This window comes from Centruroides sculpturatus, unplaced genomic scaffold, assembly GCF_000671375.1.
Source record: "Centruroides sculpturatus isolate CEXI.00-Female unplaced genomic scaffold, Cexi_2.0 scaffold1423, whole genome shotgun sequence".
Lineage (NCBI taxonomy): Eukaryota > Metazoa > Arthropoda > Arachnida > Scorpiones > Buthidae > Centruroides > Centruroides sculpturatus.
The window spans coordinates 137,997-165,463 of record NW_019386374.1 but is presented as its reverse complement, the minus strand read 5'-3'; the positions used below and the strand labels follow the sequence as shown (position 1 = coordinate 165,463).

Here is a 27,467-nt window from a genome sequence, read left to right as displayed (position 1 = left end):
AAAGGAGGTGGATTTGTATGTCACATGACCGTCACGAGATGTCTCTAGTGTCTATGGAGCAGAAGATCCGAGAATGGCCTATGTCGATGGTCATAGGAAGGAAAGGTACTTCTTGAATTTACTTTCATTTTCACGTAAAACACGCAATATGTTAGAAGTGTGTAAAAAATGTAATAAATAAATAAATACGTCATACAATCGGCATAATATACGCTTCCTGTAAAACAAAATAAGGAAAAAACGTGGAGGAAATTACAAATGGTCGTTTTTAATTCATTTATAACACAAATCGGCGATGATTTTAAATATTTAGTATAAAGAATTAAAGGTGCAAACGTAATTAATTTCATTTAACCAAACAAACTTTGAAAGTGTAACATTAACAAAATTTTATGTATAAAATCATAAAAGAGAAATGTTTAATTAAATAAGGTAAAAGTGTGTTTATTTGGCTATCTCACAATGTTTTCCTTAAATTAACAGGTAAAATTCAGTTTATTGAATTATCTCTATATTAATTTCATATTAGCATTTTTGCAGAAGTTACTTTTGGGACGTCTGCACGGCACGGGTAAAAAGTTGCTTGCCGAATGGGAAAAGAAGATCCGTTGCAAATTACAGACTGTAACGACGTACGATGCCATCTGCATGATGGGTTGAGACGAGCGTCGAGTGTTGTATGACACAATACTTGTCAATGCTTGCGTTCGGAGCGTCGATTGCACATTTGAATAGTAAATTATAGACTCTAACAACATTTAACGTGGCCTTTGTAACGGTTGGGTTGAGACTAGCGTGAGTTTGGAGTGTTGTACGCCACGATATTTGTCAACACTCGTGTTTGCATACTCGAATAGTACGTGATGCAGAACTTTGCGTGTTAACACTTTAAAAAATTAAGAGTTGCATGTGAAGAACAGTTCTGCACCATTCTTCACATGCAACTCTTAAAGTGTTAACATGCAAAGTTCTGCATCACGTACTATTCGAGTATGCAAACACGAGTGTCGACAAATATCGTGAGGTACAGCACTCCAAACTCACGCTAGTCTCAACCCGACTGTCACACAGACTGCCAAGTTACTGCATGTGAAAGAATAACAATGGTGATCACCCCCATTTGGCAAGCAACACTTTGGCCACACTGTATATACAGAAACTTAGTTAATTCCTGCTGTCATTTTTATCATCATCATCAATTATAAAGTTAAATAAGTTTCATTATTTCAATATTAATATACATCAAGAAATATTTTCGCAAATAAATTTTTTATTTTTTTCACTAATTATGAATTGTGTAATATAAAATAGAACCATCCTTTTATGAGATGAATGTTTGTTAAAGTGTATGGGGGCCCGGGTGGACAGTCTTTTTTTTTACATTAGAACAAATGAAACATGTAGAGAATGTTTCCTTATTGATAAATAGTTTTGAAAACTGTATTTTTTATTAGTAGTAGTAATATTAATCTACAGTGATAGGAATTATACCTCCCTAAATTTTCTCCAGGTGCAGTATCATTATCTCCCCTCTTGACAGATGACTGTCAAGAGGGGAAATAGGGATCTGTAAGGCCAAGTACTAGTCCTTGTAAAACTTAAAAATTAATTTCAAAATAGTAATATAAGTTTTATAAATAAAACTTTGATTAGAAATTACTTAATTTCTAATAAAAATAAATTTAATGTTTTAAAATTCTTATTCATTATTATTTAAATGAAATATCTTATTACAGAGTATTGTGCAAGTCATGAACTTGTTATTTGTTGTGATAGAAATTGCCATGCATGACAAACGTGCATGTCTGAGGATTTCCTCAGTAAATTACTTGATCTCAATTAAATTTACTGAATATTATCTGCAAATGGAAAAGTTTGGGAAAGACTGCTTTAAATTATAAATATTTACGTAATAAAAATTGAAATTGTTAGAATTAATTGATTAATCGAACATATATTCAAATGAAATTCAATTTCTGGATTGTATTTATGCTGAAATCAATAGTTTGGAGACTTTTTAAATGTAAAATAAAACGTCGTGTTTAAACTAATGAATGGTAATTTGAAGTCAGATTGTAAGCCTGTCTTGCAATATTCATTCATTCAGAATTATGTTACTTCTGTAGAATTTAGAAATATTTGTGTTTGCTTTATTTTGTCTATTATTATTGTCAGGTACACAGTTTACATATTATGTGTTTATCTTGGAATTTATTTGAGCAATTAATTAATTTCACTAAATATCTGTCTGCTTCCTATAAGATATCAATTTATGCTTCAATTTGTGTAATGCATGAAATGCTGTTTTAGCTTTTATAATTTGAAATATTGATTTTAATTTTGTATTTTCTATGCAGAAAATAATTTTAAATATGTATTTCAATAATTTCAATAACAATAAACAAGCTAAATTAACAGCAGTTAGTGACACAATAAAATTACCATTGTCTAATTTTTAGTTATATATAAACATTCATTCTTAATTTATGGCAAATGATCTACCAAATTATCAGGCTTTTAATAAGGCTTATTAAAAGCCTGATAATACATTTGGCATTAAGTTTTAGTTAAAACTGTAACCAGTATTAGGCATTAATTAATTGCAAATAAATGACATACAGTCGACCCCCCCTATAACGTATGTTCCTATAACGACAATTCCTATAACGACAATTCCTATAACGTAGCGAAAAAATTGTAGCAACTTTCGTATAACGTACCTCCTATAACGTCGTTTCGCGACAAGATTGATAGAGTCTGGACCAATAGTGGATGAGCAGCCGAACTACTTTCCTCCGACCCTGCGCCACGCTACGGAGCGGCTAAATTGAGTTTGCTATCGTCTGTTTAGTATTATATATAAATTATATATAAATTAGGTACTGTACATATAATTATATATTAATTATATATAAATTAGGTACTGTATATATAATTATATATTAACTTAATTTATTGTAACTTTATTATAATTATATATATGCTTTCTGCCGCCTGGCAACACGCTACGGAGATTTTAGGCTAGTAAGTTGAGTTTATTATCGTCTGTACAGTATGTAAATTAGGTACCGTAAGTCTAATACAGCACTAATTTTATACATTTCTTGTGAAAGAAACACTTCTTATTCAACGGCCATAAAAATTATTTATATTAATGATGTCTCCAAAGGTCAAGTTATTTTTCTGCGAAAAATTCGTTATTAGAAATCGCGGCCGCCGTTTCATGTGCTGTTCCGCAACGAAAACCAGCTTTAAGCAACGGCGTAGTCGAACGGTACACACTCGGTAAGTAATGCTATAATTTTTTGTTTATAGCATAGTTTATACGGATTACTCCCAAAAAATTATACGTGTTTTGGAAATGTTGAGTGGAATTAGTCTAGAATCGGTTAATTTTATAGAAGAAAACCTTTCAAACAGCCTTAGTCTGTAAAGTTCACACCTATCGGGCTGCGATTGGCTTGTGTTTTTAATCATTCCTACAACGTAAATTTCGATTAGCGTGGAACGTATCTAAGCGTTATAGGGGGGTCTACTGTATTTAAATTTATACAAGATTTTATATTAACAAAGTTACGAATTAGAATTTATATTAACTTTCTTAAAACTACAGACCCTATTAAAATGTTTTAAATTATGATTCATTTGTTGATTTAACTGATTAATTTACTACATAAACTAATGATAAGTATGTTATGAAACCTTCACAATCTAAGTTACATATTTAGTGATAGATAATTACAACTAGTTATCATTATTTACCTACATATACATTATCAGATTTATGTGTAACGCTCATTACTTGTCAAATTTTTGATAAAGACTTATTACATTAAGTATTTCAACTACAATTAATATTAATTATGCATAATTAACAAAAATAAGTTAAATTTTATGAGTTTTATATTTGGAAATTATTAATTAAAGATGAATAATAATAAAAATAAATTACATTATATTTTGAAATGAACCCTCAATACATTTTTAGATTTTTCATCACAATTAATGCAAAATGGCAAAGTTTTATCAAAATTGGCCATTAAATTTTGAGAACGAACTCTATTCTATAGCAAAGCTCATAGAACCGTGATTCTCAATCAGGAGTATGCATTTGTAGTTTAGGGTATGCCAAAAAAAAAAAAATTAATAATGGTGGATATACTATAAGAATATTCAAATTTTGTGTTGAGACTTCAAGCGACATCATGGCACCTGATGCTTAGTTTTAAATAAGAAAATGGAAAATAAAATGTAGGAAAATGGGCTGTCAAAGAAGTAGTGCTAGTGACTGTGGAGCATTGCTTTGTCATGCTTGCTGGTGAAATGACCTTATATCTTGAAAACAAAATCATGGTCACTTAGTTTTTATTACATTTTTGGATTCTTCATTGCAATTAATGGAAAATGGCAAAGTTTAATCAAAATCAATTAAACAGATTTTGAGAACGAACACAATTCTGTAAGCCACGTAGAAGAGTCTTTGCTAACACTCTGCCTCAATAATAATAATGCAATTTTACATCAATAATAGAACAACATAATGAAAACTTTTGTAACTCGTGAGAAATAAAAAGTAAAAAATCCTTTCAAACTGAATGAGAAGCATCCCAATTGTTCTTACAAAAGGTAAGAACCAAATGTCTCATTATACCTTTCAAATATTTTGTTAATTTTTAATAGAGTGGCAATAATGCTCCTAATCTTCATTTAAATTTCAAAAATACATTTTGTGAATGGATCAATGCTTATAAAATGATTAGTATGATTGTATACCTTTGATTATAATAGAAAAAGAGTGCCATTTTCAGCATTTAATTACAAATAATTTTTTAAATAATAAGAATTATACAATACTATAAAAAGTTTTATATTTTCATTAACTTAGCACAATTTCTATGAAGAATTGTTGTTGGGAAATCATGGTTGACAATATGTGTGTATAATGATATTGCTAAAACTGTTAGTTTATTGTCTTTATATATTATAAAATAAACTGAAAACCATAATAGTAAAAATTAAAATTTGCACACAAACTTCAACACATCCAGGAAACATATTACAAATATATGCCTCAGTTAGTCATAGAAAACAATACACACAAAATGTACTATGACCGAGCCATAATCGCAGACAAAACAGTACACAACAAATCAGACATCACATTCATTGACAAACAGAAAATTACATATATCATAGATATAGCTATTTCAAATGTTCACAACGTACAAAATACGTACACTGAAAAATTAGTAAATACACAAAACTCGCCCATGAAATAGTGTCTGAAGTCAGAAAATTCTTAAGTACAGGTACTGACATATATGAACTACACATTAATGAAACATTTTTTCTATAGTATGCCTTTGTTTTGGTCTGGCTTAGCACTAGTTATTGGTGTATATGCTGTGTAGGAAACACTCCACTAACACCATAATAATAAGTAATTCATTTGATACATATTTAAAAAAAGTTATATACAGTATCTTGAAATGAAAAATGATATACGTATAATAAAATAATTTGACAATATCATCCAGGTGATCAAATGGAAAGAGATATTGTAAGAAGTAGCATGAGGAATTTGATGATATTGCTAATTGGGTGTACTTGTGAGAGGAGCCAACATATAGTGGTTCTTGATTGATTTATTATGTATCACCGACTTCTGAGTGTTAGCTCATTGTTATTATTTAATTTAAGTGTCACAGTAACTGGAAGAGTTTTCTTATACTATTGAACAGAGAATTTTTATAGTTGAAAGTTAGGTAAAAGAAAGGTTACTGAAAATTAAGATAAGAGAGTATGTTAAGATGTTCTGCGTCATCTATACCTACAAAAGTTTTTTTTACATTTTAATGAATGATGGTTTGCAGGATCCTTGCATAACAAAACAAGAGTTATCATAAGCAAAAAGTTATCCAATAAAGATTTTAAGATGAGGTGAACTTAGAAACAAATCCAACAAATCTTTAGGGAATTAATCTCTTGAAACTGAATTATTTTATGCTTCTGTTCACATAGCTATGAAACAATAAAATGTCAACATTATACAGTAAGGGTTGTCTATGAATTTATCTATTTAAAGTTTTAAATGTTATTCTCAGAGTCCAAAATAAGTAATGTTGAAGACTTAATTGTTTCCTGTGATGGAAGCAGGACATTAACAGGTGTGGTTTTTTTCATGTGACCTTTGTTTTTTTGACAAGGTATAAAATTATTTTCAGAATATATAGTAGTTTATCATGCCCTGTGATGACTATTACACTTGGAAACAATTTTACATATCTGTCTACAAATGGAATCTTAATTTTCCACTTTATTTGGGTTAAATTACATTCTTCATACCCAAAAATCTCTTTTGTTTCCACACTGGACAGGTTCTGACTTATAGTAAAATTTAACATTGAAAATTGCTTTGTTCAAATAATTTTTACTGTTTAGACTAGTGTTTCTCAACGGGGGCGTTTTTCTATGTTGAGTGGGCGATTAGTAACAATTTATATTTTGGGGACAATAAACAATTTTCTGGGCGATATAGTAAAACATTATGTTAAGAATAATTAGATATTTTATTTGTTATATTGTACAATAATTAAACAAATAACATTATACTAGTCACTAGTCTGTTCAATGCAGTACGAATTTGGCGTTAGCCTTGTCTCTCAGCATCGGAATTTTGAAGTGAAGGGGGCGATACTACGTAACGGTTTTATTGAAGGGGGCGATGATTCGTTAGAGGTTGAGGAACACTGGTTTAGACAGTTTTCTGTTTTAAACAGGTTCTATTTTGAACAGATAAAGAGCATCAAGAATAAGTTTGTCTATAAATTTTGTTTTTGTAGATAAATCTAACAAGATTTACATCATACACACACGCATACATAAATACATATCAAAATATATTTTAAAAAAAAGTATTTTTGTTTGTGTTGTTTTATTTATTTATTCATTTCTAAGTTTTAGGTAAGTGGAACTTATACTTTCTGTGCTCTTCCTTGAATGTGTCTGTCATTTAAAAATTCTGCTAACACTGCTATCTGCTTCTAATATTAATTGGTACAATGCCATCCACCTGCCACTGAGTAGATACAATCTCTGAACACTTGTAGTTAGTCATGGGTTTGTGCCTTTCCGACACACTGGCAATATGGAGGCAAAAATAATTGTTATCTGTAATTATTAAAAGTGTCTCTTTTTTATTAATTACAGAAAACAATTATGAAAATTAATTACACTGATATAAATCCAGCAAAATTTAATAAAATAAAAACATTTTCAATCGTTTTTCAACAATCATCGTCAGTTACAAAAATAGAACAGTAAATATAGAACATAAAATGCATTCGAAATAAAAATAAAAATTAACAGAAAACGCCCTAGCGGACAAACTAATGAAAAATTAACAAATAAACTAAATAAATAGTGAAAAATTAATAATTGTAAAAGGACCTCCACGCAGTGGACAACAAGTCGGCGTCTCTATGGTTTATACAACCAGTTTTCATGTGCGCTTTATAGATTTCCAACCTCTCCAGATGTTTGATCATTTGCCTATTAGTCGTCGTTTTTATAATTGATGCTTGATCCCATTGCACGTCTATATCCTGTTGCTTTGCGTACGATGCTAAGACAGTGTTATCAAGGTTCCTATCTATTGTGTATTTATGCTCCTTGAGCCTTTGCTTCAGACCACGCATCATCGCACCCACATAAACTAGCCTGGAATCGATTCGTTGATCATGTAAAGGTACTGAATATATACTCGTTGTCAAATTCCGATCCTCTTTCTTTTTATCGTTTCTCAAAAGTTTGAAAATAGTGGGGTTGCGGCGGTATACAATGTGTATGTTAACACACTAAAAATAAAAATTTTTAGTTATAATTGGATAAAATTAATAAAATGATGATTGTTCCTTGCTACTTGTGTGTCTTGTTTTGGCTCATAGAATCCTCGAAGTCGGAAATAGAAAGAGTATAATTTTTACTTGTTTTTTAAATTTTTATTTTTAGTGTGTTAATATTACCACTGATCCCATTGGTTTTAATAATTGAATGTGTATGTTATTAGACTTGGCAGTAGATCTGTGTATCTTGTTCAAAAATGGGATGTAATTAAGTACTAACATATTAAGCTATTAGAAAAGAGCTAATGCTAAGCAAGACAACAGTGCACCAGATTATTGTTTATTATGCTAACCAAGATCATGTTATACCTAACAAAGCTGCTGGACATCAGCGAAAAACTTCAAAAGTTGATGATAGGAGTTTTAAAAAAATCATAAAAACAACTGCCATGCCACAGATATTGAATGTAACTATAATATGGAATGATACAACTGGAAAGAATGTATCTGTTTTGACAACTTACAGGAGACTGCAAGAAATGCATTTTCAGTTCTATACAGCATGTGAAAAACCTTTGCTAACAGCACATCAAAAGAAGAAATGGGTACAGTGAACCAAAGAACATCTTTCCTGGTCTCAACAAAAGTGACATGAAATTCTGTGGTCTGATAAATCTGATAAATCAAACTTCGAATTATCAGAAACAGACAAAAGCAAATGTGTCATTCGATCTGCCAGTCAAGCTAATGAGCCATCGTTGTTATACTGCTCAGTGAAGTTTCTTGCCTGCTTCATGGTTTGGGGATGTATGAGTGCCAGTGGTATGGGTCAGTTGACATTTCTTGATGAAACACTTGCTTAAGAACAATACATTAACATTCTACAACAGTATTTACTTCCATCCATAGCAAAGCTATATCCAAATAGAACATGCATTTTCCAGCAGGATGGAGGTCACATGTCATACAAGTAGAAAAACATAACAGTGGCTTGCAGAAAAGAACATAGAAGTTCTTCCTTGGCCATCCAATAGCCCAGATCTTTCACCAATTGAGAATGTATGGAACATTGTGGAGAGACATCTGTGAAAAAAATGCCCTTGGACAGTTGAAGACAAAAAGCTTTCATCTTAACTATCTGGAATTCCAATAACAGCAGATGAATGTGAACATCTAATCAACAGCATGCCAAAATGTATAGAAGGGGTTTTGGCCGCAAAGGTGATGCAACAAAATATTAAACATGCAGTGGTCTATGTTCATGGACATTGGTGATGCAGCGGTCTATGTTTTTTGATGCCTGTGACTCACGTTTGACTTGCTCAATCTTGTTTAACCTGCAAGATATCAAGTTGATATGTAGCAAAAATAAAGATTAATTACTGTATATTTGTTTTAAATAATGTAAAATATTCATGCAATGAATCAAAGCTACTTTTTTTTTAAACCTATTTATTGGATGACATGTTAACTGCCGCCTGGTCTAAGTTCAGTGGTGACTATTGTATTTGCAGTATGCTGATGATATACTACTGGCATGGGAAGGCTCTGAAAAAGAGTTACTGGATTTTATACAATCACTGTTGGTCATTTTTCTGACTATTTCATTTACTAAAGAGGAGGAGAGAGATGCAAAGATTTCTTCTTTGGATCTACTTTAAACAGATCCCCCAATAGGGTCTTATTTTCTGTGTATCATAAATTTGGTGAACTGCCATATATCATCTCTTCTACATCTTTCCAATCCAAGTACAAAAATTTGGTTATTATAGTGTTGATATGCATTACGTTCTTATATCCTTCCACCCAATTGCTTGTGGATGAGGAGCCATCCATCCCTTCTTAAATTGGCAGTTTGCAGCACTGGATATTCTTTGGCCAAGTTCGACCATCTAGTCAACCAGGTCAAAAGCATGTTATTTCCTCCATTCACTTTGTATTTTAAGAAGGAATTGGTTTTCATAACACCTGCCATTCAGTACCTGGGTCCCATTTTACATATTTGCCAGATTTTCAACAAGTTTGGTTATGTTTTGTCACTAGCGCCCCAGCCCATGTTACGTAGGATCCGTTGCAATGATAGAAATAAGGTTGCACTCTATAAAAAATTTGGATTATATGCTATACCTTTACAAAATCTGCTAACTGGATCAAAACCATTATATATTGGAGCTACTACTAGAATGCTCCATCTCTGTCTTGCAGAACATTATGATTATGTTGTACACAACAAATTTACAACAGAACTAGATAAAAACATGATAGAGAGTAACTTTGAGCCACTTGTGTCGCAAACTTCACTTCTAAAGTGCTGTGGGGATTGAAGAACATTTAATTATTATGCCTTTTTGTCCTTTTTTTATCTATTTATAATTTATTTTGTATACTAGTACTTTCTATGTATTAACAGGACTTATTATACTGGAAAATTATAGATGCAGATATTTAGTCTTACAGTTCAAAATTAATATTCTTTATTTAGTTCACCTGAACACATACACATCAAACATGTGTTTCGGACTTGTTTGTCCCTCCTCAGCAGGCCTTTAAACAACAGGTTAATTATAAAAAGTGTCATTTAAAGGCCTGCTGAGGAGGGACAAACAAGTCCGAAACACGTGTTTGATGTGTATGTGTTCAGGTGAACTAAATAAAGAACATTATTTTTGAACTGTAAGACTAAATATCTGCATCTATAATTTTTTTTCTAGTATAATAAGTCCTGTTAATACATAGAAAGTACTAGTATACAAAATAAATTATAAATTGAAGAACATTGTTCATAATGGGAATTCCTTAACATTGCATTAATATCACTGTGCAACTTTCCCCTGCTAACTATACTAGAGCTATGGATAGTGCTGTTTAACCTTCTAAAATTGTAAGTTGTGGTTCTTGATAAAACACATTGCATCATTAATTGCACTGCTGTGTATTTATTTATTTTTGGATTTTAATTTGGTAACTTTTATTTGTGTTATTCCTTGTATATCCTGGTTGTTTTTTGTAATTTTTTATTTATGTAATTTAAGTTCCATGCACACGTACAAGAAAAGAAACAATTTGAAAAATGTTAGTTGCTGTTTATGTTCTATTTCTCGAATTCAAATGTTCTGTTCTCTGTGAACAATATTGCCTGACGAGGACAATTACATACTGTTGAGAGTACCTGTGAAATAAATCTTTTTCTGTATCGCCTATAGACAGTTGTGTGACTTGCCTATTTCTTCTGCAAGTCCTCGCGTAATGCCCTTGATAGGTTCTTGGAAATTGCAACATTAAACAAAATGACTTAATGTATAAAGAAACTAATTCTACTATAGGTTAAATGATATAAATAAGATATAATTCAGTTAATATTATTTGAATTGGATTGTGCTTGCAAACTTGGCATTTATTTTCCATCTCATTTACAGTTTATAAAGAAAATTCAACTATAAATGTAAATGATTATGGATACACCTGTATTTATATATATTTATTTAAATTTTAATATATTCAATATAATTATAAAATTAATTACATTTACATTATTGTTACATTTTATAGATTTTCATTGTTACTATTAGAACCAAGTGAAATATATTTTGAAGATTACAGTGTGTTTTCATATCCAGCAAATTTTCCTGAAGAAGAAGCTATTAAAAGGTATATAAACAACTCAAAATTCTTATTCTAAATAATAAATAATTTTAATAGTTTACACATATTTTAAAGAAAGCAGAAAGGCCGTTTGAAAGTTTGCTCAAAATCTTTGGTCTTTGAGCCAAATGATATCAATAAACCTATCCTAAAAGTGAGTATTTATCAATGAATTTTTTAAAATAAATTAAAATAATAATAAATAATTTAAATTTATAAATAGTTTCAGTTAAATGAATGCACAATTATAGACCAATGGAATGGATCCCTGTTATCAAAGTAAGTAGACAACTGTAACCATAATATTGTGATGCTTCTATACAGTTTTTAAATTTATATATTTATTATAGATTAGATACAAAAGGTAATGTTATTCGTGTGGTTTCTGAGCAAGTTGTAGAAATTGAAGGTGGCGTAATTGCTCCTTATCGATTTAAAAGGGTAAATTTTTTGTATCCAGATTATTGTAAATATTAAAATATTTGTATTAATTCATATTATTTGTTTACAGGAAAGGCAAGCCTACCTCTTTACATTAAATTATGTTAGTGCATCTCATTGTTTACCTCAGATTCTGCAGGTGAGTTATTTTAATAATTGATATAATAGATTTTTAGAATTGGTGAATTTATTGTACATCTTTTAATTAGTTACGAAGAGCAGCTACATTGCCAGGAGTTGAACAAGCTTCTATGGTAAGTTATTTGCAAATAAAATGTTTTAATACATTAAACAGCTATAATTTTTATGATCTGTAAAAATCAAACAATCATAACACTTCAAGATTTTACTGTTATACATGTACTCTCATATATATCAGTACTACATACATAGTATGTGCCTTATTCATAAATACTTGATATTATGAGTTACTTTCCCTCTTCCCAGTTACAAGATGAAATATTTGATACATTGAGCACTGATTGATGTTTATGGGAAAATATTTTAATAACAAGAGCAAAGAGATTGAAATTCTTATACATCCCAGTCAGATGGCTTGTAGATTCCAGTCTCCATTTACTTTTGTTTCATTTACACTGTATATTCCTCATTTTTGCCATTTATTGTAATGCAGTTGTGCAGAAAACTTTCTCAACAAAATCTCTCTTCCATCAGTGATTACAATTTTATTTCACTATATTTTACTTGTTTTGTGCTTATTGTCTTCACTAATTGTTTTTCTTACTGTTAAATAAAAAAAAAAGACTGATAATTTGCATATTTTCTTAAGTTTTATTTACATCTCTCACTATAAGACAAGAGACAACCATAATATATTTTTAGCAAAAATGTTTAATAAGATAGACAAACATATTTGACTACATTAATAGGCTAGTCTTCAGGTCAAATATTGTAAGCCTATATAATTTGACATTTGAATATTAGAACACACAGGCAATCTATAATTTTACATTACAAATTCCAAAGTGGTAATCTTCCAGTTAATGAAAAATTTTAAATGATCATTTCTTTCATTTTGTATTAGTTTATTTTACATCAGTGAACCTAATCAACAGTTTTATTTGTAATTTAAAATCACTGATTTTGATGGATAAATAGGTGTTTTGTAGCATTTTAATGGTACTTGGAGAACATGATTACAATGATTGAGTTATGTCAGAATGAAGTTGAAATTTTAACTGTAAGTAATCCCAATTTTCACGAGGTTCTTCAGCAATAAGATTGTCATATATTGTTAATTTGAATAAAGCAATTTCATAACTGAAATATTCATAGTAAGACATTTTGCCATTAGAAAAATGGGAAATCCAGTTAAAAGTGTCTTTTTTGAAATTTTTAGCTATTTTTAAAATTTAAAAATTTTTACTAGCTAATTCATACTACCCTTGTTGATAAGCACTAAAGTTTTCAATCTCTCTGAGGCCATCTTCACACTATCATTCCAAATATGACAAATAAACTGCTTGCTTACAACATGACTGTATGAGCAATTTAAGAAAAGGCCATGCATCACTGCATTGTCTGCATACACCACAGACATGGGAATATAGGTTTGTTGAGAACTAGTTTCTATATGTCCCACAAGACAGAGCAGCTGCTTTAAAACCTTGGAACAATTAGAAAATTACTTCTTGCACAGAAAGAGCAAACACATTAAATTTAAAGGTAGAAAGAACCATGACATGGAAATCACCATACATGGAAATCTATGTTTTATATATTCACCATGACATGGAAATCTATGTTTTATATATTCACCATGACATGGAAATCTATGTTTTATATATTCACCATGACATGGAAATCTATGTTTTATATATTTTTTTATTTTGTTGTGTTTGGTTTTTGAGCATTAGTTTAAATTTTAAATGTTTCATTTGAGATTCAGCTTCTGTAAAGTGTAATTTTTCTGCTTGTTTTGAACATTTGCTGCATATTTTAAAATTCTTTTGAAAAATTGTATTGGCTGAAATTTGAAAATTATGATGGTTTCTTTATCATATTTGGAATGATGATCTGAAGATGGTCTCAGAGAGAGTGAAAATGTTAGTGTTCGTCAACATAAGATTGCTGAAAACACGAGGTTAATGTAAATTAAGTTGTCAACTTAATTTACAATTAACCTTGTGTTTTCAGCAATCTTATCTCATTCAAGTTTTATTAGAGTGAACATATACACTATCTGTCCAAAAGTATCCAGACACCCTCCTAAAGAAGTGGATCTTGTAGATCAGCGCTGTTCAACTTATCATAGCCCGCGGGCCATATTTTCTTTACCAAACATTTCGGGGGCCAAGAAGGTTGATAAACCACATGACATTTGCATAGTGCTACGGTTCAGTAAGCACTAATTGGCCAGCGAATCCGATGTTGACGCTATAAAAAGGCGACAGTTCGACACACCGGATATACGTCATTCTCGTCTAAGTTCGATTTGGAAATTTTTTTTGTTCAATAATAAATGTGAATTCTTTTTCCCTGAAAATAAGACCTAGCGCATTTTTTAGAGCAAAAATTGAAATAAGACACTGTCTTATTTTCGGGGAAACACGGTAGTAAAATAATTTTAATATTAATAATAATAATTTAGTAACATAAATTTATTCATAGTAAAATGTACACGCAGGCCATAAAAATTATTTGGCGGGCTGTATACGGCCTGCGGGCCGCCAGTTGGACAGCGCTGTTGTAGATGATGGTCTCTGATGTGTAATTGAAAGGTATAAAAGTGTTGGTAGTGGTTTCTCAAGTCATATTTATGCATTTTTGAGACAATGAGTAAGTCAAAGGAGCTTAGTGACTTTGATCATGGCATTATAGTAGGATGCCACCTTTGGGGGAAATCATTTCGTGAAATTTCGGACATTCTACAGAAACCAAAATCCACTGTGGGTGATGTAATTGTGAAGTGAAAATGTCAAGGCAGTGAAAGTGGAAAAAAATGACGTGGCAGGTTGAACAAAATTAGTGAATACAGCCGTAGAACTCTGTAAAGGATAGTGAAACAAAATCACACACCCTCGTTGGTTGAAATCACTCAGGAGTTCCAAAGATCATCAGGCATTAGTGTTACACCAGGACTGTTCATCAAGAGTTAAAAAACCTGGGATTCCAGGGTTGTGCAGCCGCTCACAAGCTGAACATTACTCTCCAGAATGTGAAGTGTCGATTGAAATGGTGCAAAGCTCACCGTCATTGGACTGTGGACATGTGAAAAAGTGTTCTTTGGAGTGATGAATCTCTCTTTACAATCTGGCAGTCCAATGGAGGCATCTGGGTTTGGTGGATTCCCAATGAGTGCTTCTTATATGACTGCATTGTGTCAACTGTAAAGTTTGGTGGTGGCAGCATCGTGTTGTGGGGGTGTTTTTCATGGTTTGGCCAGGGTCCCTTAGTTCCTGTGGTTGGAAACATGAGCTTTAAGATGTATGTGGACATTCTGGACAATGCTGCTCTCCTAACTCTATGCCAATATTTTGGGGAAGGCCCATTTTTTTTTCAGCAGGATAACTGCTCCATTCACACATCAAGACTTGCGCAGGCATGGTTTGACGAAATGGGTGTTCAAAAACTGGACTGGCCTTCTCAGATCCCCGATGTAAATCCCATAGAACACCTTTGCTACGAATTAGGATGCAGATTACGTAGCCAGCCACATTGACTATCCTCACTGCCAGCACTCACTTCAGCTGTGAGGGATGCCTGAAAGTCAATTCCAATGGCCACCTATCAAAAACTAGTGGAAAGTCTCCCCAGACGTGTGCATGCTGTCATTGATGCGAAAGGAGGACCAACATCATATTAATATATGCCTCAGGATTCTCCGAGTCCATACCACTAGCTGTCCGAATACTTTTGGCCAGATAGTGTAGTTCATTATTTTTAAATGAAAAATGTAATTTATAGATATTTTTTACATCTCATGATAAAAATACCTGTATAAAAATTTTAATTTATATACATGGAAACTAAATTTTATGAATTAAATACAGTAGTTTCCCTACTTATGAACATTTAACCTTATGTCTAAAATTTAAATTTTGCATGAATGGTGACCTTCTCTTGTCATTTGTGGACATTGAAGTCAGTCTTTTGTCAGTAATAAATAATAAAATTTATAATTAATATGAAGTTATTTTTATTGCATATCATTTTTCATTTTTCTGCAAATTCTGAGATTCCATTGCCACTTGTGAGGTTATATTGAAATTGGTAATGTTAGAGCAATGATGTTTTTTGATATTATTTGCAATTTTCACAAATTTTTTATGATTAGTGTTTCAAAAATGTGTTGAAAACTGTAGAGATAAATGCAAGAAATGTCACTCAATTACCATAGAAACTAAACTGGACATTATAAAACTAACTGCATTAGGTGAAGAAACTGCATTTGAAATACTCATTTACTAAGCAGTAGTGAACGGGTAAATGAGAGTAATGTATTCGGTTAAGGAATTGAAGGATCAAACACTAACAAGAAGTGGTTATTCTGTGTATAAATATACTTTCTGCATTAGTTTTTGACCTACGACAAAACCTTGGAAACCGAACCTGTTTGTAAGTAAGGGAGCATATCTGTATTTAAAACAATTTCTTTTTTTATAGATAGCAGCAATAGTTATGTCCAGGCAATCAAGAGTGAGTTTTGATACAAGTTGGTAAGTGTGAAATTGATATAAATGTTCTGTTTATATTATTAAAATAGGTAATTTTGTGTGTTGTTATGATAAAATACCTTTTAATAAATATTGTAATAGGTTAGAAGATTTGTATGAGACAATTATTTTAGAAACTACGGGAAACAGAATTACCCCATTGGTGACTAATCCAGGTCGCATTCTTCTTACGTCATCTCGAATTTATTTTCAACCTTATAACAATGCAGAACCTGTAAGTAAATTTAAAATAAAACTTTTCAAGTTTAAAAAGAATATTGATAAATTATGCTAAACAATTATTTAATGAGATTTTTATTTGTGATTGAGTAATATAATTTACATTACAAGTAATTATTTTTAATATATTTTAGTGGCCTGTTCTCAAAATTAGGCTTTCAGATATAAAAAGAGCAGTGAAACGTCGTTTTCTCCTTAGACATGTTGTAAGTTTTTCAAAAATTGTTGGTTGTTTAACAACATGTCTCATTTATAAATGTTTCATTCATTTTTTTAAGGGTATCGAGTTATATTGTTCCAATAATTCTCCAATTAAACATTTATTTTTGACATTAAAATCTCATGAAGAAAGAGAGAATTTGTATAGCAAACTTTTAGAACAACCAGGTATGGCAATTAACAGATATTTCTTGAAATATGCAATCACAGATAAAATAACATAAGTATGCAAAATATTTTCAGCTTTGGATTTAGAAGACACAGCTACAGATAGTATGACTCTCTTATGGCAGAATGGAATGATATCTAATTATGATTATCTTTTATATCTGAACAGGTAAATAAGTAACTGATAAATAAAAATTAGTGCAATTTTCTTTACTAATTTTTAAATGTTACATTTGCAGCATGGCTGACCGCAGTTTCAATGATTTAACTCAATATCCAATATTTCCCTGGGTGATATCCAATTATACTTCTTCAACTTTAGGTTTAAAATATAATAATTCATTATTACTATTATTTTATTTATAATTTCTAATATTTATTAATTCATTCAAATTTTACTTGTTTAGATATCTCTGATCCTTCATCATATAGAGATTTATCCAAACCTATAGGAGCATTAAATGAAGATCGGCTTCAAAAATTAATGGTAGTTCAAACTTAAAATTATATATGTTTGAAAAAAATATCAGAAATAACAAAATATAGTGTTTTATACATAAAAGATTGTTTTGGAATTACTTTCAGGAAAGGTATGAAGAAATGGCAGATCCAAAATTTATGTATGGTTCACATTATTCAACTCCTGGCTTTGTTCTGTACTATCTTGTCAGGCAAAGTAAGATCAGAAAATGTTTCATAAGTTTATATTTACCTATAATTTATAGTTCTATAAAACAATTGCTTTTACAAATACATCAAAAATTTCAAATCACTCATATAAATATAAAATTGTGAGAAATTAAACATAGAGTTAATATTTCAAAATTTATTTCATATCTATATATGCACTTCTTGTATAATCTTTTACGTGACTATGTATTTATTTATTTCTAAGATGCTGTTGATAGCAATATACATTAAATTAAAAAAAATATATAATGTGCTATGCTAGTACACACAATTTTTAAATTAATTTTACAAGTTCATTAAGAATTAGTAATTAGTTCATGTAATTATTTTTCTTATTGAAAAATAACTATTTTCTAATAAATTTTCTTCCAATTAGTGCCACAATATATGTTATGTCTTCAAAATGGAAAGTTTGATCATCCAGATAGAATGTTTAACAGGTAAGTTATTTCACCAAAATAAAAATGTATTTTTTTAATTATTGAATTATTTTGCTTTGGTTTTGTAATCAGAATGTCTTTTTAAATGCATTATTTAAAACTTGCAAATATTTTTAAGTGAATAATCATATTGCAGAATATTATGTAATTACTAAGAATTCATATAACTGTAAACTTGATATCCATTATATATTTTTGATTATATTATTACACATAACTAAATTAAGATTATTTATAACTGATTATCTGATATAGTTATAACTTACATAAATCAGATCAATATGAATCATAATAAATTTGAAAATTAATTTTAAGTATTCTCTAATTTTTTGATGTTAGAAATTTTACAAATTTTATTTTTTATTAATCTAATATTTAAATAATTGAATAGTATATAAATGATAAATCCATAAATCTCTATTTAAGTAAAGCCAAATGATCTGCTAGAAGTTTGAGCTATAATAAGATATAAAATAATTTGACTAGAGGTAGTCAGGTAGTCATTTAGGTACTATCTTTTATGCATGATAATTTTAATAATTACAATACTTGACTTACAAACAATCTTGCTCACTTTTCCAGCTGTAAAATGTTTCTTGCACTTCAAAATTCTATTCTAAGCAAATTTATTTTGGTTTCATTTGGGGACAATATAAATTTTATGTTTCATTTGGGGCCTACTTCAGAACTTAATAATTACAACAATAATTAAAATTATGACAGGATGATGGCATCTACCTCTAGTCAAATTATTTTATATCTTATTGTAGTCTGATAGTAATTGAAAATTTTAATCAGAAAATTGAATTTTTTTTAAATAATTTCTACAATAAAAAATATATCTTTAAAATTGTAAATAGGAAATCATATTTTCTCTTATTTAATGTTAAAGATTACTTAAATTATTATTTTTTTCTTGTAGTAATTACAGATATTAAAAGTTATTTTTATTAAGCTGCTATTAAATAACACATTGGTTCTGATTTTATTCTTTGGCAATTTACAAAGTTATGATGCTTTTTCTTATTCATAATAAATTCTCTCATTTATTTTAAACATTGAAGCCATCATATATGTTTACTTTTCTTTACTTAGTCTAGAACAGGGGACCTCAAACTTCTTTGACTGTTAACACTTACAAGGATTCCTTGACTTTTTATTGACCTCCTCTTCCTTTTTTTGCTAATAATAGTCATAATAAATAAATTCAGTGAGTCAATATTAATCCACACATTTTTATATGAAAGATTTACTTAGTGGGCAAATTTATGTTGTCCTTGAGCTGTCTCATAATATACATAATGATTTTGGGCTACTGATTTTTAATGAACATTTTTCAGTTGACAATTTTGCCCACCAGTGGCTGAATGGTTAAAACCACTAAACATTAGCAGTTGATTTGTGGGTTCATCACTTGTCTAATAAGGGTCAGTTTTTCATAAAAACTCTTCCCAGAAGGTACATTTTCCTTTTGGCAGATAACCTGTGTGTTGCATTGCCTAATACCATCAATATAATCCATTCAATCAACTCCAGTCTGATCCTTTACTAAATTTTGACTTGTGGAAATGCTTTATTGACCACTTTTGGGTCTCCTAGGTTAGAATGTTATTCACATTATTAAAACAACATAATTAGAATTAAATTACTTAAATATAATTGATAAATACTTTCTATAATAAATTATTTCAAGTACGCAATTGATTATACTATCACTTAAAATGTTAAATTTTTTAGTATTGTTGATTGTGTACATGAATGAATTTATTGTTGAATATATAATGTGTGTGTGTTTTACTTCCTCTAATATAGCTATTGATTAGGACTTATCATACCACAATCAAGATGATGACAATTAGAAAAACTTACTTTATTCTTTTAATAACTCTGAAATGTACATTTTCAGGTCTAGTCCCCTCTTCAGTTGCAGTTAACTGTTTTCATAAACTAATAATATTTTATAAAATCAATCACAATGTCGCATATATTTATAAACTAAGAGATATATAACCCAAAGTTTTTCTGTTCTGTAACTAGGAAGTGTAAGATACCTGTGTGTTTTAGTGTGTGTTTAAGTTAATAACAATATAACAAAAAATCAAAACAAAAATTGTGAGATTCATTCATGAGGGAATTACATATAACTTTAATTAAAATTTCTTTAATAATTTTGTTGTACAGTAATACCTCAGTTTTTGTTGACTTAAGTTATTGTTGAATTCTTTCACAAAAAATCTGTCTCGGTTTTTGTTGGTTGCCTCAGATTTCATTGATTTTTCCACGTATCCTCGCTGCTAATTTTGAGAAACCACACGTTTTCCTGCTCAGTGTGGTGTTGTTGTTGTTGTGTGAGCATTATCCCATGCATCTAAACAGACAAACAATAGGCGTATTCAAAATCTTGGTGCCTCTCAGCACCTCTGTTCAAAATCTCAGATAACTTCCGATTGCTGCAAGCGTCTTTTTCAGTACTCTATACACCAACAAACAAGATGGCAGTCACTATGACGATTGTAAGAGCTCTATTTTGTATTGATAATTTTGAATTTTATTTATTTGTTGATGAATAAATTAATATTCGGTTAGTACATTAATAGAATATTTTAATACACTAGTATATTTACATAAGACATCACATAATTTTTTTGTTGTTAAAGTGTTATCTTAGGATTGATTTAATTATTTAAACTCTTACAGAAATTTAAAAAATTTTCATCTATATTTCTCTTTTTGAAATATTCATTTTTCATTAAGCTGTTCTCATTAAATAAGTTCAAAAATTTAACATAATGTGGAAGTTTATATCATTCACCATTATTATTTTTTCCTCCTGAAATTCCTGGCTGTCAGTGTTTGTGTTCTCTAGAAAAAGCCAGTAATTGCGATACTTCTGGCAGCATCACACTAGATTGATGCGGAGAGTTTGAATACATGCAATTCCATTGCTTTCCTTTTAGCTGTATCATTGGAAATGCCATGTCAAATGTTCATTTATTCTTTACTTTAGTCTTTTATATTCATTTTAAATTAATTTCTTATTGTTTTTAGTATTAAACACTATATTTATTCTTTATAAAATGTGTTTTTGGTATGTATTTTGGAGTGTCTAGAACAAATTAATTGGATTTACATTGATTCATATGGAGATAATTGCTTCGGTTTTCGTCGGTTTTGGATTTCGTCGATTGTCTTTGGATGGATTATTGACGAAAACTGAGGTATCACTGTATATAAATTTGGTTTTATTACAAGATGATATAGTGTATAGAACTACCTCAGTTCAATTTTGTATCTAATAAAGATTTATAATAAAATAAATAAAAAGTTCAGATAAATTTTATAAAAAAACCAGAAACACCCGTAATATTTCAGAATTGCTCTTAAGTACAGTATAAAAAGCAATAATTAGGTACAAGATAGAAATTTTTACAGGATATAGACTAATCATTAGATAATGCTGGATTATGAAATGGCTAGTAGAAAAATTTGGTTAGTTTTTCTCAATCTTGAATATTATGTAAGAGAAACACTAACCAAATTACAATGGAAATCAAAGAGAATGTTAGTGACTAACAGATCTGATAGTGATTATAACTAAGAATTAAAATATAACATATTAGAATGCATTACATTCGTATAATACGAAAGATCTTTTTCTTTCTCACATTATTGAACTATGTATCTGATATAATACTATAAATAATTTATGGTTTTAATTTAGAATTCAACTTACAAATTGAGAAAAATTAGCAATACAATAATTAAAATCATCTTATTAGGAATTGAATTGTGAACTAAAGGAGGAGTTAAGGAATTATTATTACTGTGTGTATGAATTTCATTCTATTCAGTTAATATTGGTGTCTGTGCTATGCAAAGCCAAGCTACCAGAAAAATTGTTATCTTATTTATATGATGTTAATGTAAGATTCTTCTTTCAAAATGATATCTTCATACTATTTTTCTCAAAAACAAAATAAGTTGTGTGGATATGAAAAAGTAATTTGTGTTTAAGAATTTCCTGACTGTATGATGTGTTTAGTATAACAGCTTTCTGTAATACATTCATGCTGTTAAGTCCTACTTATTGTTAATGAATAGCTTTATGTAGACTATTTTTGTTAGTATTGTTTGCAAAAATAGAAAGTGGATTTATCATAAATGTGTTAATTCGTTCTACTAATTAACATATTGTAATTTTATTAATTATTTTGAAAGTAAATTTTCTTATAGTAAGTAGTAATAAATTAATTTCTTAAAGTATACCAGATACTTGGCGAAATGTAACTACAAATACATCTGATTTTAAAGAACTTACTCCACAGTTTTATGAGCCAGAAAACAAAGGAGAATTTCTTGTTAATTCTCAAAATTTAGAATTTGGATTTAGACAAGATGGAACAAAGGTTAAAGATGTAGAGCTTCCAAAATGGGCTAAAGGTAAGATTATCTTGTAAATATTCAATATATACAATAACTTTAATAAATTTTTTTTATTGAAAATGAATCAAAATGATTAATTTTTTATCATCTCAACTGCTGCATGTTAGTCTTCTAAAGAGCATTTTGCTGATGATATGAATGAGAGAAAGAAAATCAAGAGAATTAAAATATGCACATTATAAATTCTTAGATAAATCCATAACTTCTAATGAACAAAGTATTAATCAATACAACTCTGCATTGCTTTCTTGCCAGTGTTCTGGATTTTTCCAGAAAGTAATTTCTCTCAAATTATATCTTCTTTTATTTAATTTTAATTTGTTAATGTAATCTCATAAACCATTGTGACTTCATTGCATTGCCCAGATAATAATTATATCGAAGCAAATATAAAAATCTGTTTCTGAAACAAAATTCTGATATGGCTGTTAGTCTGTTTATATGTTTTTTAATAGAAAACAAAGTATAGGAATAACTACTGTTATTTTATGAAAATTTATGAAAGTAAATATAATCGTCAGTTAGAAGACTATTTTACTCTAAAGCCATTTATTTCATACAGAATTTTAGTTTAAATTTATTCTTGCATTGTAATTTCATGGCAATTTGCAATAGGATAGGAACGTTTTGCTTATTATAAGTAAGATCTGTCTCTACACTCACAGTTAATGAGCTAATGTTATGTGAAAAAACATATTTTAGTTAATAGTATAGTTTAACAGCTTTTTATTTATTATTAACTTGATATTAATAATAATTTGAGTGCTGTCAAATAGCAGATTCATGTTGTGATGACATTTGTCTTTATTTTTGATGTGACAATTTAATTCATTAGATTAACAAATCATTCCCATGTTTTTAGTTATTTTTAGTATTTATTTATTTGATAAATCAATGAACAAATTTTAACTTCATTTATCATTAAATTTTAATACAAAGTTATTCATTAATTGTTCATTAATTCAAAAAATTTATTAATTAATAACAATGTATAATAATCGTTACTTGATTAACAGGTATTTATTTTTCATTTAAATGTAGAATTAGGTTAATCTTAATAATTCAGAATTACAGCAAAAATCTGTTAAGCATTCTGTATACCAGCAAACCAGTCATGTCAATCTGGTCATTGGAGGTTATCAATGCACTAGATAAGTCAGGAATTAAGATTTTCATGTAGAAGTGTTCAAAATGTGCAGTTCTTGGAAAGGGGTGTGGGCTCTCCTTTTAGGGATGGCAGATGTCAAGATGACATGATGCTGTGCTGGTAAAATCAGTTAGCTCATGCATGATTTTCCAAAGACATTAGTGCACAGGTTTGATAGCAAAGCAGAAATATTTAGCACATTTGGAACCAATAATTATTACAGAAACAGCTACAGTACATTACTGTTCATGTACTTTGATAAATAGAGTACATCTGTATTTATATGAAATGAAAGTGTACAAAGCACAAAGTAAGGATAGTGTGTTTTTGTTTCAAGCCAATGAAGGGTAGGAATAACCTGGAAAAATTAAAATGGCATTTAAACAATCATAAAAGGTGAATTTGTACAGTTTTACATGCAAAGATATGTAAAATTGTGTCCTGCAGAACGAAAAAATTTTCCACCATTTAATAAGGTAGTATATTCAATACTCGGCACCATGTTGATCCTATTGACATTGGGTTAATGGAGCGTCACTCTAACATCACACATGCTCAGAATTTTTTAAGATGTTATATTTTTGAAATGTCATAAACTTTCAAAGCCAAAACTATATTACATAAATAATATAAAACTGTAAATAATGAATTTAAATTATAATATTTAAAATCATATATTTTAGAAATTGAGAAGTTTTAAAATTTTAAGCCTAATTATATATAATCAATTCTTTTCTTTTCAGATCCTCAGGATTTTATCATAAAACTAAGAAGTGCCTTGGAATCTGATATTGTTTCAGAGAATATCCATCATTGGATAGATCTCATGTTTGGATATAAACAGCAAGGAGAGGAAGCTGTGAAAGCAAAAAATGGTAAAGATTAATTAGGTTTATATAGATGTAAATAAGCATTTAATGTTGTAATCATTAAATAAGTTAATATATAATAAATTTTTGAAATTTAGTTTTCTATTATTTGACATATGAAGGTGCAATTGACCTAGACAGGTAAGAAATTTTACTTTTTCTACCTATAATTTTAAAAATCTAAATAATTACCTATAATATTTCATATAAATTAAATATAAATATGAATAAAAATATTCTAGATAATAACATGAAATATGCTAAACTCGATTAATGGTTCTGAAAGTATGGTCCACAGAGAGACCTAGTCATTTGTCCAGAATGAAATTCTACACTGTTTAGCCAGAGAAAGAAACACTTTCATACATTACACATCTCATACATTAGATTACTTGTTAAACAGAATAGTTTGGCACACAATCTATTAATCTATTATTTACATGGCAAAACCTGGATGGGAGCCTTAGTTATATGCAGTTCATTTGTGACTGTTTAAATGATTCATGGATTGATAACTTTGAGAATTGCTACTATAGAGTTTTGAGTAAATCATATAATTATTATTTTCGGAAATATCCATTATATTCACGTAGATATTGTTTAAATTGTTATAATTAACAGTAATAACAAAAATTAAAAATTTGCAATAATTATTTATTTAAAAGACAATGAAAAAATTGATGAGAAATGAAAAGTTTGTAATGATAAGATTAAAGGTGGCAAAAAAAGTTGAGTTTTGAATGGTTTGATGTATTAGTAATTATTGTATATCAAACACACCTTATTACTGAGAGACTTTGTTTATTACGTTAAACAAATGTTTTCAACCCATTTAATGGGCCATCATCAGGTTATTGATGCTACACAAACCTTTACATTAGTTCATTTACAAATGTTCTTATCGAATCACTAAGGAATATGAATTAAAAGTGTTTTGAATATTATGTTAAATTCAAAATAAACAGAATAGAAACCATCTAAATAACCCATTAAATATTGAAATTGAACTAATCAAACAAATTATAATAAAATAAGATACAATAAAATAAATATAAATATAACAATAAAGGATTTTTGCAACGACCACATGCTCCGCATTAAATTAGGAGCTCTCTTTGATTATGTACTCCCAAGCAAGTATTAGTAATTTGAGAATTAGAGAAATTCTCAATGTCTTCATTCTGAGTTTATTATAGTCCAAAATAGCCTATATATATAATAGTATGGCCTTACATATTGTTTTTTTTGCTTTTTGCCCTTAATTTTATTAAATGTTCTTATAACTTAAATCAGTTAATTTAGGGCTTATCACACCAGTAAATATGAATACAAAATTTCTTAAATTTATTACATATTTAAATCTACAAAACAAAGAATTTTACAATAATTAAAATTAATATGTATAGAATACATCCAAAATTCATTTCAGACTCTAAAATAGTTTCAATAAAACTCACAAGATAAAAATACATAAAAGTTATATTAAAAGGTGGAAATAACCATTAAGAAACATGTTATCTCACAAGTGCTATACAATGAATTCTATTTTTTTGTACATAGAAGCTCAGGATCATTTTGACTAATTTCATTAATGAAAAATTAATTTTTCATTAATGAAATTAGTCAAAATGATCCTGGGCTTCTATGTACAATTATATAAATTAATCTTAGGCTGCCTGAAATCCACCAGAGGACTCAGCTGAAATGTGATTATATAACATGAATGCTGTTGTGAAGAATTTTAACAAATTTTAATGTGTAGACGTCATACAGAAAAGGGTCCACATCAAGATCATTTTTAATTTTGTAAGTTTTTAGATTGTGTTTATTGGTTATTTGTGGAAGTGTTGCTTCATGTTGCCAGCTGTTTTTGTGGTTCCTGGACTGGAATAAAAGGATATTAATAGGCAAAAAGGACTCAAAATTTATTTTGTATAGTATTAATTTTTCATTAATGAAATTAGTCAAAATGATCCTGGGCTTCTATGTACAATTATATAAATTAATCTTAGGCTGCCTGAAATCCACCAGAGGACTCAGCTGAAATGTGATTATATAACATGAATGCTGTTGTGAAGAATTTTAACAAATTTTAATGTGTAGACGTCATACAGAAAAGGGTCCACATCAAGATCATTTTTAATTTTGTAAGTTTTTAGATTGTGTTTATTGGTTATTTGTGGAAGTGTTGCTTCATGTTGCCAGCTGTTTTTGTGGTTCCTGGACTGGAATAAAAGGATATTAATAGGCAAAAAGGACTCAAAATTTATTTTGTATAGACTTAATTTTTCATTAATGAAATTAGTCTATTTTTTTTTTTTTTTTGTGTTTTCTATAACCAAATTAGCCATACGACCTTATTTTTATTATAGTATTAAAGACATCAATGAAAGATATTCTCTTGAAGTTCAAATCATGGAATTTGGCCAGACTCCAAAACAGATTTTTACCCATCCTCATCCCGAAAGAAAATTGCCAAGAATAATGCAAGACAGACTTTGGTCACAAAATTGTTACGTGGAAGCTAAAGACGGCATTCAATCGGAGCAAGCATCTGGCGGTAAGTAGCTAAATGTTTAAATTTTCATTCAATTTATTGTTAATAATAACTTATTTTTTTGTTTCCTGCATGATTTTGTATAATAATT

At 29.3% G+C, this 27,467-nt stretch overlaps 1 protein-coding gene across 2 annotated transcripts in view; it reads left to right on the top strand.

The window, feature by feature from the left end:
* The window catches only part of LOC111614723 (BEACH domain-containing protein lvsF-like), a 34,946-nt gene continuing 7,479 nt past the window's right edge, over window positions 1-27,467 (top strand). For both annotated transcript variants that reach the window (XM_023356088.1, XM_023356087.1), the window contains exons 1-20: window positions 1-105; window positions 11,394-11,492; window positions 11,562-11,640; window positions 11,710-11,765; window positions 11,837-11,927; window positions 11,998-12,066; window positions 12,137-12,181; window positions 16,554-16,606; window positions 16,706-16,838; window positions 16,978-17,049; window positions 17,122-17,230; window positions 17,306-17,399; window positions 17,470-17,552; window positions 17,638-17,717; window positions 17,816-17,906; window positions 18,297-18,360; window positions 22,622-22,800; window positions 24,694-24,825; window positions 24,918-24,960; window positions 27,192-27,379. In XM_023356088.1, the coding sequence (XP_023211856.1) occupies window positions 74-105; window positions 11,394-11,492; window positions 11,562-11,640; window positions 11,710-11,765; window positions 11,837-11,927; window positions 11,998-12,066; window positions 12,137-12,181; window positions 16,554-16,606; window positions 16,706-16,838; window positions 16,978-17,049; window positions 17,122-17,230; window positions 17,306-17,399; window positions 17,470-17,552; window positions 17,638-17,717; window positions 17,816-17,906; window positions 18,297-18,360; window positions 22,622-22,800; window positions 24,694-24,825; window positions 24,918-24,960; window positions 27,192-27,379 (1,792 nt within the window). In that variant the 5' untranslated portion in view covers window positions 1-73. The remainder of the gene's footprint in view (window positions 106-11,393; window positions 11,493-11,561; window positions 11,641-11,709; window positions 11,766-11,836; window positions 11,928-11,997; window positions 12,067-12,136; window positions 12,182-16,553; window positions 16,607-16,705; window positions 16,839-16,977; window positions 17,050-17,121; window positions 17,231-17,305; window positions 17,400-17,469; window positions 17,553-17,637; window positions 17,718-17,815; window positions 17,907-18,296; window positions 18,361-22,621; window positions 22,801-24,693; window positions 24,826-24,917; window positions 24,961-27,191; window positions 27,380-27,467) is intronic.